At 35.1% G+C, this 15,258-nt stretch overlaps 1 protein-coding gene across 8 annotated transcripts in view; it reads left to right on the top strand.

Moving 5' to 3' along the window:
• The window catches only part of ATP8B4 (ATPase phospholipid transporting 8B4 (putative)), a 282,452-nt gene that overhangs the window by 168,988 nt on the left and 98,206 nt on the right, over positions 1-15,258 (top strand). For all 8 annotated transcript variants that reach the window (XM_077127848.1, XM_077127847.1, XM_077127846.1 and 5 more), the window contains 3 exons: positions 1,720-1,916; positions 8,773-8,981; positions 12,858-12,901. In XM_077127848.1, coding sequence (XP_076983963.1) covers positions 1,720-1,916; positions 8,773-8,981; positions 12,858-12,901 — 450 coding nt within the window. The remainder of the gene's footprint in view (positions 1-1,719; positions 1,917-8,772; positions 8,982-12,857; positions 12,902-15,258) is intronic.

Here is a 15,258-nt window from a genome sequence, read left to right as displayed (position 1 = left end):
CAAAAAGGACCTCAAGCTTGGTTTAATGATCTGCTGGCACTATCTTGAAATGCTTAATGATTTTTATACAAGGGGCCCCACATTTTTATTTGCACTGGGCCCTGCAAATTTAAGTAAACGGTCCTGTTTATCTATCCTGTGAAGTCTAAGTCACAGTTCTCCTACTTCATGAAGGGTTTTAAACCTTTGCATGCGATTTTCTCTCTCCTCTGAATCTTTTGAAATGATTTTCTCTTCCACTCACTTGCAAAAAAGTCAGGTATTCCATATATCCCATTGTTTTGTCAGTTAATCTTGTGCTACCTCATACTAATGATTTGATTATCTGACTTTTCATGTAATATTGCTTTACCTCCTTAAATAGTTCAGCTTAAAGACAGGGACTGAAATGTCAGGACAGTAACTTTAAAACATTTCCTCCTTCCCCATCATAGACTCACAAATAATCATAAAGAATTGGAGCTCAGTGTATATTTGCCTGACTGACATGTAATAGTTGGACTCTGAATAAGATAGGGAGGAAATGAACATTTGTTGGGTTCAAAATGTTGGCCAGCCTCTGTGTTTTAGTCTCAGTATTGCCCTCACATCTGGGCTTTCCTCCAGCAACATTTTGGGACAGAGTCCATGGGGTCAAGAGGACATGCCCAAGCAAAGCCTGTGCTCACCCTCCCCACCCCTCCACCTTTCTAGAATGCCCTATTTGAATGACCTAGAACCCACTTCTAGGGCATTGCTTATCTATCCACCACAGAGTAAAATTACTGCTTGTGAAGCAAGGACTGTCCCCAATTTTTGTACCCAAAATTAAGATGACCCACTAGGGAGTTAGAAACAGAGTCCATCCTTAAATTAGGGTCTTTATTGCTAAGTACCACCAATTTCAATGCTGTAAAATTAATTTGTAGTATCAGCCAATTAAAAGAAAAGAGGACACACCGATGCTGAAAACCAGAATTAGTAGGGCTGGGGGATACTACCTTTTCTGTAACATGGGTTTCCACTATGGTTTCAGTCAGCATTTTTCCAAGTTTGTCTTCTTATATGCCTATTTTGTCCATGAGTGAATAAAAAAAGGAAGCAGTTCTGGAACTTCTGAATAAACTTTCTTGGAGGAAAAAAGAATTAGGAGGGAAATGCATGCCTGCTCTCCTTCCCCAAAATGCCTTATTCAACTCAGGTCATACCATGTGCACTGAGTTTGTGTCTTTCCTTTCCAAGGCTGGGATTTTCATTGCTCATACATCTTTGAAGGTAAAATGGGACATCATTAATGTAGCACCTGGACAGTAGACTAGGGCTGTCTACTCATCTTTTTTTTGTTTTAATTGTTGAGATTGTATAAATATATGTACCTCACAGAAGTTGAGGGTGTGAAGTTATTAACTATGTGACCATGGAAAAGTTATGTAGTCTTTCTGTGCCTCTGTTTTGTTTTTTAATCTGTTAGGTGTGAGTAATAAGTGTTCCTATTTCAGAGAATCATTGGGAAAATTAAATGAGAAAATGTATGTAAAGCATTTAGCAGAGTTCCCATGTTAAAATGTTAAATTTAACTCCTATGACTGAGTAAGTAAGAGGAGGTTTGTATAAACTTGCTTTTCAAATGATGATTTCTTAGAGTTAGAATTTCTTAGAATTAGAAATGTAATTTAATCATACGATGTGACTAGTTTTGGGTTCAAGTTAACCTTAACCAGACTTCTATTCTCATTTTAGATTTTTGGGTTTCTGGTATGCTTGGGAATTATTCTTGCAATAGGAAATTCAATCTGGGAGCAACAAGTCGGGGACCAGTTCAGAGCTTTCCTCTTTTGGAATGAAGAAGAGAAAAACTTTGTGTTCTCGGGATTTTTAACATTCTGGTCATATGTTATTATTCTCAATACAGTTGTACCCATTTCACTATATGTGAGGTAAGATGAAGGTTTTTATTTCAGTGAAACCATTTTGTCAAAAACCTTTGTTTCGCTTAAATTGTTTTGTTCAAAGTTACAACCACGATGTAGATGTCTTATTCTAACTGCTCGTGATCTACTACATCTGTTAGAAATAAAGAAACTAAGCTGTTTAATCTGTTTAACTTTTATGTTTTCAAATTACAAGTATATTTTATTTTATTCTTGATTTGATTTGGTTTGTTAGGAGGGTTCTCCTTTGAGATACATGGACTGCAATATAATCTCATGCAGCTTGATCTATTAGAATTGGGTTGATGTTGGATTAGAAATGGAAGATCATCTGGAGAGATCTATTGAGATGGTGCTTTCCCACCACTGGAATGGCCCCAGATCCTTGGATTCAAGTCCTGCTTCTACTGCTCACTAGCTCCATAACCATGGGCGAATCATCTTACCTCCCAGTGCTTCAGTTTCTTCATTTTTAAAATGGAGATAATAAGAGCTCTGCTTCGTAGGATTAATTGTATGAAGAATAAATAAATTGATACATGTCAAACTCTTAGACAAGTACCTGGCACATTGCAAAAGCTTAAGGAATATCAATTTGTTATTATTAGTAGTACCTATAAACTAATACACAAAGGAGTTGAAATATAGTTGGTGGTGCTTGTCCATTGGTAAATAAACAGAAGCATGATTCATAAATCCCACTATGCCTGGATCTGTCGTTTCTGGATTTGGTCTAACAAACTGAAGCTAAAATAGTCTCTGTCTCCATCCATATGTTATACACACACACATGCACATTTGCACATTTATACATATATGTATGCAAGTATATTTATTATATTTACTTTTATAAACATGCACACAAACAAACACATATTTAATAATGGCTTTGAAGTTAGTCCGAGACTTTGTATCTGATACCCTGTTGATATCTGGTTTTGTACCTTGGTTCTGCAGAGAAAGCTCCCACCTAATCCTACCAAGACTGAGTCAGAGAGTTCTGAAGACCCTGGAGCCAAGATGGGACTTGGTTGTTTAATACTCCTCATCAGCAGTATTTTAACAATACACAAAATTACCAGCTCTAAATCTCCACTAATTTTTACGAGCTTCTTTTGCTGTTTCCGAATCCTAGCTGTGATGAAGCAAGGAAAGTTTCATGCACAAAATCCACCCTTGTTCTGGATAGCAGTCAGGAAACTGAAATGTCAAGTTGTGGGAAATTGACTTCAAGTAGTGACATGTGGCCACAACACCACAAATTGCTTTGGGCTCTCTGGAGCTGTGGTCAGAGCCGGCTCTAGTTTAAACTGTATCCTTCTGGCTCATCTTTGATTCTGAGGACCTCTCATGTTCATATCCAATTAGAAAGTCTGTAGTAAATCCTGCTCTTTGCCAGTAGAGCTATAGTCAGCTTTTATAGCTTTCCTTTTATGTCCAGAGTGAATAATAAATGCACATAGAGGTTTGCCATCTGCACATGTGCAGTTTTGTAAGTGCTCATGAAGGAAGTATATTCTATGTACATTTTTTCTTTGAAGTGCATTGCCATTTTTCATTTAATGATTTGAAAGATTGATTTTATTTTAGAAACCAAGGCTTTGTTTCCAGATTAGCATTCTTTCTCCCTCTAATGTGTCTTCTAGAGTGGTGGAAAGAAAACTGCTTTGGAGCAGTCCAAACCCATATTTTGGTCTTGGCACTGAGAGTAAAGTGTGTGACCTTGGAGAAATCATCTGCCCTTTATAAGCCTTAGCTTGCTTGTCAGATGAGTGCTTCTCTGTAATATGAGGGTATTAAACTAATTTATTTTTGAGTTCCTCTCTACTCCATATAATACCTCTTCACCTTTAGATGGCATTCTATATTTTATATAAAATGCTTTCATGTACTTTATCTCATTTATGTCTTACACGAACCTTATCAAGTAGCTATTGCTGACCTTATTTCACAAATGAGGAAACTGAGGCCAAGAGAGTTTTGATGATTGGTTTTCTCAGGATCATGAGGAGCAGAACCAAGATACAAAACCAGATTTTTCTAACCTTTTGCACAGTGTTTTCCCTCTGTAGCCAAGCTATGTGTGATTCTAATTCAATGAAGGTGTCAAGAAAAAAAATAGGGGCTAAAGTTCTCTATTTGTTATTAAGGCATAGTTGAGGAAGATGAATCACCATGTTTATCTCACCAAATAAGGACAATGTTTGTTCCCACCAAATGAGAAAGGCAATTCTGATCTCAACTTGAGGGAAAAAGCATTCCAAGGAATTTTAGGTTGTTCAGACCCAAAGACTGAGACAGAGAAAGAAAACTCCCAGGTATTTCTGCTCACAGGAATGAAAGCCATCTGCAAAAACTTCTAATAGGCTCTTGAATATCTATGAAGAATAAATTAGTGCCATAGATCACTTGAGGATAAAAGTCCAGAATTTACTTTGAAGGTCAACAATTCCAGGTGAGCAAAGATATTTATTTTGGTAGGATATTTCTGTACTGTTGATTTGTTAATCTGTGGTGTTAAAACATACCCAGCTGCCACAGGGCTTTTACAGGTCATTTTAAGACATACAGCCATTGTACTCCTAAGGAATTAGCTTTTGAGTGTTTTTCTTTTTTCCAAAGCAATTGGACTCTTTTTTATTGTTTTGCCACATAATGGGTAGAATCATAAGCCCTGCTGTTTGAGTGTTCGGGCAAAAAGCGCTTAAGTGGCTTGATTATGCTAATTCTGAACATTTGTCTTCTTTCTCCACTATTATAAAATAAAAGCCTAGCTGTTCCATTGTGACTCTCCTAAATTCTCTTTTTCCAAACCAAAAGGATATCCTTTCTCTCTGTGTACTATTTTAAGCTCTAAGAATCCTAGTGAATTTAAAGTACTGCCATTGACTAGTTCTGCAATAGAGAAAATTCAACTTGGGTTCCATTCATTCTGCTTGAGTTTTCATGAAGTTCCTAGAGTTTCAAATAAATGAAAGCTTCTAGTGATTTGCAGTTACCTGCATAATGCTACTTTCTTATTTTTTGGGTGCATGGCCAATTTTAAGGCCAATTCTGAAGTGGCCAAATGCCTGGACTCTAGCCTTGATTTTGCAGCTAATTAGCTGTGTGGCCTTGTGTTAGTCACTTAACCTCTCTTGATCTTAATGTCCTTATTGGCGAAATCAGGGACCAGAGGGTAGGGATTTACTGTTTGGACATTGAATGACTGCCTATGACAGGCGAGGCACTGAGTCTGGTCCATTATAAATGCTAAAGCTTTTCTGGTAAACAGAATAAGGAAAACCAAGCTGAATCAGATCAGGTTTCAAGAAAGTTACGAGGAAGTAAGGGGTTGTACAGAAAAGTAAGCCATAACATGAAAATATGTGTACACATGCAGAGTGTCATTTAAAAAATATTTATTGCATATAATTCCTCACAGTCATAGTGAAACTTTTAGTTTGGGGTAAAAAAAAGTATTACTAACAAAATAGAAAATGAACTGGCACCATATTACTTTTGGAGAGGGAACTGTACGAGACCTAACTAGAAGTATAGAATTTAAAAGCTAGAAAGGACAGGGGTGTCATCTAGTCCATCTTTCTCAGTTTACAGATGAAAAAGCCAAGGCTTAATTTCCATTAAGGTCAGAAGCAAGCTATGGGTTCCTCTACTATCATTACTATTTTATAGCATTCTGGGTGTCTGTGAAAATGTACTAAGACATGAAACTGAAATATCATTGAACAAATTGCAGCATTAAACTGAAACTGAAATAAACCTATTAGAAAGGAAGAGATATTATTTATAGATTAAAAAACTAGAAAATACAAATAAATAATCCGTAAACCTCTTCATAAAATTCAGATTGTGCCTGGTTATGTGAACAATATATATAAAAAATAAAAGCTTTTTATTAGGTCAAAAAATTTTAAGAAATTGTCTCATTAATAAACAGATATGATGTTCAGGAACAAATCTGTGAAGTTATGGTGTGGGTCTATATGGAAAAAAGCAAAAAAAGAACAAAACCTCTTTATGGACAGAGGCATTTTAAAAATTGAATTCGTGGAAAGATTTATCCTTCTCTTTGAAGTAGTATTTAAGTACTAAAAAAATCGGTTCCTTTCAAATTACTTGAGGCCTAATCAAATTAATAGACCTAATCAAAATCAAATCCCACATAGTTCTTATGAGGAAACTGATATATTGATTCTAAAGTTTGTTGAAAAGACAGCCAAGTAACAACAACTAAGACATTTTTGAAAAAGAAGAGAGTAAAGGTGTTCTTGTCTCTTCACAGGCATTACCAAGTTTTTTTTTCTCATAAAAAATGTGTATACATATATATATATTTTTTACAATTAACATTTTATCATACTTGATTTATTACAAAGCTATCCTATTCTCATTGCGTTTTTTTCTTCTTTTTAAACTTTTCTTTTTATTGTATAGTACAACATATATACAAAGCAAAGAAATAAAAAAACGATAGTTTTCAAACACTCTTCAACAAGTAGTCACAGGACAGATCCCAGAGTTTGCCATGGGCTACCATGCCATCGTCTCATATATTTCCTTCTAACTGCTCCAGAATATAGGAGGCTAGAGGGCTTAAATAATTTTTTATCATCACAATAGACTTTTTCCCTTTTTTTTTGGTGAAAAATTACATATATATAAAATAAATTTCAAAGCACAGCACCGCAACTAGTTGTAGAACATATTTCAGAGTTTGACATGTATTACAATTTCACAATTTTGGTTTTTACTTCCAGCTGCTCTAAAATACTGGAGACTAAAAGAGATCAATTTAATGATTCAGCATTCATATTCATTTGTTAAATCATATCTTCTCTGTATAATTCCACCATTACTTTGATCTTTTCATCCCTCATTTTAGGACTATGGTCATTCTAAATTTTTCATATTGGAAGAGTCTGTCACTGATATGGGGTAGGGAGATGGAACTACCTGATGTTCTGGAGAGGCTGGGCTAGATTTCAGGACTTATCTGGACCAGGGACCTATCTGGAGGTTGTAGGTTTCTGGAAAGTTACTCTGGTGCATGGATCCTTTGTGGAATCTTATATATCACCCTAGGTGTTTTTTAGGATTGGCTGGAATGGTTCTGGTTGGGGGTTGGCAGGTTATGATAGGCAGCAAGGTCTAACTGAGCTTACGTAAGAGCAACCTCCAGAGTAGCCTCTTGACTCTATTTGAACTCTCTCCGTCACTGATCCTTTATTAATTACAATTCTTTCCTCCGTTTTGGTCAGGATGTAATAGTTAATCTCATGGTGCCAGGTCTGGATTCATCCCTGGGAGTCCTCTCCCAGGTCGCCAGGGAGACTTTCACCCCTGGATGTCATGTCCCATGTACCGGGGAGGGCAATGATTTCACTTGCAGAGTTGGGCTTAGAGAGACTGAGGCCACATCTGTGCAACAAAAGAGATTCTTCAGAAGTAACTCTTAGGCATGCCTGTAGGTAGTCTAAGCTTCTCTACTACCTACATAAGCTTCACAAGAGTGAGCCCCATGATTGAGGGCACGGTCTATTGATTTGGTTGTCCCTAAAGTTTGACCCAGTATCAGGGGATTCCCTGATGCATTACCAAGTTTTATCAAGTTACAATAATGAAAACAATAGATACATTAAGTGACATATCAATGAATAAAATTGAAAGCCCTGAAACAGATGCTAGTGAGTAAATTAATTTATATGTGACACAAGAAGCATCAATGGGGGAAAAAGTCATGTTCAACAAATGGTGATAAAAAAATTTTTCTTGACATAAGTAAGACATAGCTAAGTAAAATTCCCAAAATAGAAACTGTAAAGGATGAGATTGGTAAATATGATTAAAAAGAGAAAATAGCCTCATGTCAAAAATACTGGAAACAAAATTGAGACAAATGATAATTGGGCAAAATATTTTACTGTTTTTAAGCAGTCACTCTCCTTAATATATATACAATTCTTAGAAATCAATAATATACTAATTACCCAAAATGAAAAATAAAAATAGGCAGAGAACACAATTCAATAATTCTGAGAAGAAATACAACTGGCCAATAAAATTTGAAAAAAAAAGTACTACTCACTGATTAAAAAAAAAGAAATTGAAATTAAAACAGTAATGAGTGACCATTTGAATTGGCATAATGTAAAACATACTTCTCTATAATCTGATGATAGATGCTTAAAATATAACCTTTCTGGAAACCAATTTGGCATTATGTATGAAAAACATTGAAGGAATTCATGGACATGGCCACAGAAATTCCACTTCCAGAGTTTGAAAGTCATAAATCATCACCAGAACATGGAGATGGTGCTTGTTTGCTGGTAAATGGACAGAATATCTGACAACTCACCCCTGTTTTCACTCAAACTGTATTCTGGTTTGATAAGTGTTTCATAGGGGAGTTATTCTCTACCTCTTCTGGCAAAGTGGAGCCACATCAGACAACGCATTGGAAAGAAATTCCTGAACTAGGGATTTCTGTAGGTCAGATATCTGACAAAAGTGTTTAATAATGGCTGGTTTCCCCTAATAGATAGGAGGAGATGCAGATGAATATGCTACACAAGAAATCTCCATTGGGCCTGTTTGATGTGCTTTGCTGTACGCAGGGGATGGTGGACATTCCCTAGTACTTTATGCTAACACACCCTATTGTTTCATGATGCTGCGAGGCCATGACTTAGAAAGTTTTATGAACAGACTCTGCTATGATGCTTCTGAAGATTATTAGAACCTAGGGACAAAGCATCTACATTTTCTTCTATACACTGAAAACTTTGGCAAAGTTTCGTATGTTCTAAAATTGATGGAATGTTTCTTTTTTTTTTTTTTCCATTTTAATGGATAAAAGTGTGGAAGTAATTCGCCTGGGACACAGTTATTTTATAAACTGGGATCGGAAGATGTATTACGCTGGGAAAGCAACACCTGCTGAAGTTCGAACGACGACACTTAATGAGGAACTGGGCCAGATTGAATATGTTTTCTCTGACAAAACAGGCACCCTGACACAAAACATAATGACTTTTAAAAAATGTTCCATTAATGGAAAGATCTATGGTAAGGGAAACAGTTCTTTTTCCTTAGCAATATTAACCATCCTTAAAAAAATTCTTGGTTTATGGAAAACGACCCTTTCTTTTTTTTTTTTTTTTCCCATTTAAAAAGGAAACCTAGTTTCCTGATTCGTATGATACCATTGACATCTAACACAGTATTAGGCACATAATAAACACTCAACAAACATTTGTTAATTGAACGTTGAATAATTGAGATGAAACTTCGGATTTATTACAATTCATGTGTATTGAAGGGGGTTGGGCGTGGTACCCTCTGGTTCCTTTCAGTATTCTGGAATTCTGCTCTGTTCCACTGACTAATATACAGAGGAAGATACACTCTTGGCAGCCTGATTGATTTTGGTAAAAGCAGTATTTTATTCTGTCTTCCTTTCAGCTCTTGGATGGATGTTAATGTACATGTCTGCGTGTTTGTGATAATTTAACCCATGCATCTGAAAATCCACACTTTACAGGGCTGCCTATATCATCGATACCCTGTTCCTGTGTGTATGCTTTTGTCAGAACACATGCTTTGTATTTAGGCTTTCAAGTGCCTTCTGTCACCGCCATGCTGGATCCCTTCTCTCAGCTTCCTCTGCTTCCATCTCACATCTCCAGACCCTGAGTGGCCAGTTCCTCAATTTTGAAATGTCAGGAAATTAAGGAAATCCAAGAGAAAGAGGGAAACCTTCCTTTTGTCTCCTAGTGGGGGAACTTCACTCTGGCATATATATATATATATTTTTCCAATAATTTTTTTAATTGAGATATAATCATCCAAAGTATAGAATCAGTGGTTCACAGTATCATCATAAAACTGTGCATTCATCATTACAATATATTTTTGAACATTTTCATTACTCCAAAAACAATAAAAATAAAAGTGAAAAAGAACATCCAAGACATTCCATACCCACAACTCCCCCATTGTTTGTTTATTTATTTAATTTATTTTTGTCTTTTTTTTTCCTTACTCATATGGCATATTTATATATATTTTGTATGCTGTATGGCAGGGTCACATTTTCATTATTTTTGCATGTGAGTAGCCTGTTATTGCAGCACCACTTGTTGGATTTTTTGTTTTGTTTGTTTTGTTTTTTTGCTTATTTGTTTGTTTTTGGAAGTGCGTGGGCTGGAAATCGAACCTGGGTCTCCCACATGGCAGGTGAGAATTCTACCACTGAACTACCCTTGCACTCCTGGCATATATTTTAAGGCAAAATTTGACCGTGGATTAAACTAAGATATACAAGAAGTTGCTGTTTATCCTTTCCTGAATTTTGACCTTCTCTGTTACGCCGATTCCTATATTCCAAGGTCACCCTCGTTTCCTCAGCTCGTTTCTACCAGCAGCTTCCTCTCCTGCCATCTCAGGTAGTGTACCAGTGTTTTTCAGCATAGACTTCCACAAACCCTCAATTAAATTGTACTTTTCTTACGCCAGCATCATAATGACTGGCGAACACTTTCTTTCCAGTAAAAATTCCCTTCTTCTTTTTTTTTTGACATTTTCAGAGGCTTTCTAAAAATACTGCCTTAACCCAAGGGATTGTGTGAATGGGAACATTTAAGCCTGGATATTGGAAATATTTTGAATTTGGGAGATTCTTTTGCCCTGATACATATTGATCCAATATAATAACCTTTGAGAAAGTGATCTTAAGGAAATAATCAGACACACAAGCCAAGGTTTATTTGTAGAGATGTCAATCACAAGGCTATATTTAGAAATGGCCCTTGACTTTTACAAGGTATAGATCCAAGATCTTTGCAAAGTTCAAAATTTCCAAATCCATGAGAGGTTATAATTTCGCTCACGACATGCAGGAAAGTTACTCAAAATGTTTAACTAACTCCTTTAGATCCTTAATTTGTTAAATATTGGGTGTTGATTATTTATGATGTTGCTAAAATACCTTCTTACTAAAGCACCCACAGAATGTTTCAGAATCATCCTTTCTTGTTTTTACATGGGTTGTGCTTGTTTATATCATAAATCTGGGCCTTGAGAAAATTTGGCATGCCAGGCTGATTTGTGTAAATCTTCTTCCATTTTCTGGCTCTGAATTATCACTTTTTTAGACTCTAATTTCTTTTCATTTCTATCACCAACACTAAAAATGGACTATGAGGAGACCATTTTGCATAAAGACACAGAGTTTTTTGTTTTAAAAATAATTTTACTAGAGTTATTGCATATAGGTAATGAGTAGAAAATGACCATGGTGAGTTAAAGGTTTAAATTCCAGGTGCTTGGCTCAGGGCCTCTTGCCACACAACAGCTGGACAGTGTTCCAGGTTCAGATTTGTGCCCCTAAAAAACGACAAATGACCATCTGTCAAGTGCTTTTGTGGCCATAGCATTGTGTAGTGTGAGGAGAGAGACTTTGATTTAAAAACCTGCTATACTGACTTTGCAGTTTTCATTTAGCTGTGTCACTTTAAACTTTCTGTTCTTCCGTTTCCTCATGCATAAAACAGTAATGAACATCTTCATCTCACACGTTTGTTATAGGTATTTGTGATGATGTAAGTACCTGGCACATAATTGATGCCTGAACACTTGCAATTATTATAAGAGGTGTAATTCTGGCAAACTGTATAAAATCTTTGGGTGCCGAGCAAAAATTGAAAGAAAAAAAAGCATAACACTTCGCTGACCCACAATATGGGCAGGCTAAAATAAACTGAACATCTATAATGATGGGTTATTATATAATCATCCAAAATGATGTTCACAAAGAACTTTTAAATGGCAGGGAAAATTCCCACACTATCAATGGTTTAAAAAGCAGGAACCAGAAATTTATGGATGGTATGATCAACATGTGTGCACACATAACGCACGCAAACACAGTTAACCTGAAAAAATCTACAAAATTAAAAAGATGGTACCGTTTTTCTCTGGGTGGTAGGATCATTAGTGATTTTAATTTTCTACCGTAAATACCTTGCATATCATACTCCAAAATTTCTGTAATAAGCACATATTGGCTTTAGGTTCAGAAGAAAGTTATTTTAAAATTTCTGGCATAGGGCGGGCAACAGTGGCTCAGTGGCAGAATTCTCGCCTGCCATGCCAGAGACCCGAGTTGAATTCCCGGAGCCTGCCAATGCGAAAAAAAAAAAAAAATTCTGGCATATAGGTAGCTATGTTCTCTGCCTGCAGGTAGTACTGACCTTGTTTAACGTTTAGATACTAATTTGACGTTGATATTACACAGATGTAGCAGGGAAAATATGGAAGACACAAATTTGCTTTTTGCAATATCATAGATAATGTACAAATAGAATGAAAAAATGTACAACTAAGTTTCCTATTTATTTTGTTTTAATACCTATTGTACTTTAGCTCTATCTTGTGCAAAAGCATGAGTATCTCTGCATTAATTGGCGTGTCTAATGTTACAGTTTGAAAACACTCCTGAACAGTCGACATTTGAACTCACAATGCCATCTAGTAATGGTACTTTAATAAATAAATGTACTTAAAACCAACTATCCAAACTGAGTTTTAATTTTGTTTACTTACAGAAAATTTTCTGGTAATGTGTGTGTGTGTGTGTATATATATATATATAATATAACATTTGCCCTTTTAACCATTTTTAAGTACAATTCAGTGGCATTAATTACATTTACCATGTTGTGCTACTATCACCACTATCCATTGTAGAGCTTTTTCATGACCCCAAACAGACTGCGTACCCATTAAGCAGTAACTTCCCATTTCTCCCCTGGTAACTTCTAACCTACTTTCTGTCTCCGTGAGTTTCCTTATTCTATATATTTCATATAAGTGGAATATATACAATCTTTGTCCTTTTATGTAATTTCGTTTACTTCTAATACTGAATTTTTGTTTTGGCAGGTGAAGTACATGAAGAGCCGAGTCAGAAGATAGAAATGATTAAGGTATGGAGGGGATCAGTTTTCATTTTTAGTTCTCATTTCAAATTGTACATGCTTTTTGAAACAATCAGTGCCTAGAAGCCTGAGATTTCTCTGACAAGAGAGTTAACTAATGAGTAACATTAAATATTAGACTCATATTCAAAGTTCTTTCTCATCCATGTTGCCCAACCACAGAGTTCCTCTGTTTTAAAAATTCTTTTAGAATTCTTTTATGCATTTGCAAGCAAAAATATTGTCCCTATTTTTACGTAGGTGGTGATATTCATACAGTTTTCACCCTTCTTTTTTCCTCAAAAACGTATCTTGGAACTCCTTTCATATCAGTTAAAAAAAACTGCCTCATTTTGTTAATGGCTGCATAGTATTCTTTTATAGCTGTACCATGATTTATTTAAGGAGACACAAATGATGGACATGCCAATTTTTTCTGGTGTTTTTTTTTTTTTGCATAGGCAGTCACCGGGACTCGAACCCGGGTCTCCAGCATGGCATGTGAGAATTCTGCCACAGAGCCACCGTCACACCACCTTCCAGTATTTTGCTAGTAAAGATAATACAGCAAAAATAACTGTGTACATGTCAATTCATATATTACAGAGCATAGGAGTCTTTTCTAGAAATTGAATCGCTAAATGATTTGTGATTAGATATTGCCAAATTTCCTTCTTTAGGTCATATCATGTATTCTGCCACAAGCAATGTATAAGAGCAGCAAAAAAACAGTCAGAGTCCTGTTTCCTCTGACTGCCATCAATGCAGTATTTTAACAGTTTTTGATCTTTGGCAATGCTATGTGAAAACTGGGATAGCAATATGGTTTTAATTTGCATTCTGTTATTATAAGTGAGGTTAAACATCTTTTTCTATGTTTAAGCACTCATGGTATTTCTTTTTCTGTGAACTTTGGGTTCATGAAGCTTCATCCATTTTAAAAATTGGATTATTGGTTTTTAAAAAATCAATTTGTAGGAATTCTTCAAATATTAAGGAAATTTATCATTTGTCTCAATTTTTTTCTGATAGCTTTTCCCATGTGAAAATATTTTATTTTCAGAGTAGTTGAGTTTATCATTTTATTTTTTCATCATTTCTTAGTTTTAGGTCTGTGATATAAAGGCCACCATCATTGTAGATTTAATGATTCATATTCAAATCTTAGATATACTTGGATTTTATCCTGATCTAGGCTATAAAATATGAGTCTAACTTTAATTTTCTCCAAATTGACTACCCAATTGTTCCAATTCCATCATTTAAAAAAAATTAATCTTATTTTTCACTGATTTGAGATGCTACCTTTATAACTTACTAAATTCTTTTGTGTAGTTGGATTTGCTACTGACATTTCAATTGGTTCCTTTGATTTCACTTTCAGTGCATATGATAGTGCCATGCAGTTTAATTATTGAGCTGATCTTTGACAATGCTGTGTGAAAACTGGTATAGCAATGTGGTTTTAAGTTGCATTTCTGTTATTATGAGTGAGGTTAAACATCTTTTTAACATCCAGTAGGGCTAGTTGCCTCTCAGAGCTCTCCTTTTCTAGATTTTCCCAAACTGTTTTTGCTCATTTATTTTCCCTTGGGAATTTTAGAGTCATACTTATCTTGAGTATTTTTCTTGGGATTGTGTTAAATTTATTAGCTTAGGAAGTGTTAACATCCTTACAATGTAGAGTCTTCTTATCCAATAACATGACATGTATTTCAAGTTACTTAAGTCTTATTTTTTGTCCCACAGAAACATTTTAAGGTTTTCTTCATAAATATCTTGCACATTTTTTTGGACATTTTATTCCTAGGTATGCTATTTATTTTTTTATTGTTATTTCTAATTGGGGCATTTCTATTATGTTTCTTGATATTTAAGCAGTTAAATTACAGTAATTAACTTAATTATTTATTAACTTTGTACACCATTGTCTTTTTGTTTATAATATTCTTGGGTCATTTTTTTCTGGGTTTCCAAATATGTCATCCATATCATCTGTAAATGGAAACAGTTTACCTCCATCAATTCTAGTTTTTTGGTTTTAATTCCTTATTCTCATCTGATTGCATTGGCTAGTTCCTCCAGAATAACATAAAATAATATAGTCTTTATAGGCATACTTGATCCTGACATTAATGCATAATGCTTCTGGTATTATTGCATTAATTATTATGAAGGCATTGGGTTGAAATATTTCTTTATTTGAGAAATTGTGTGTGTTTACAGAACAATCATGCATAAAATACAGGATTCCCAAAATACCACTCCACTACCGACTCCTTGCATTGGTGTGGAACATTTGTTAACAATTGATAACACATTTATATAATTGTATATTAATTAAAGTCCATGGTTTAACTTAGAGT

This window comes from Tamandua tetradactyla, chromosome 14 (genome assembly GCF_023851605.1).
Source record: "Tamandua tetradactyla isolate mTamTet1 chromosome 14, mTamTet1.pri, whole genome shotgun sequence".
In the NCBI taxonomy this organism is placed as follows: Eukaryota; Metazoa; Chordata; class Mammalia; order Pilosa; family Myrmecophagidae; genus Tamandua; species Tamandua tetradactyla.
The sequence above is the reverse complement of the archived record's forward strand: the minus strand, read 5'-3'. Positions and strand labels throughout refer to the sequence as shown.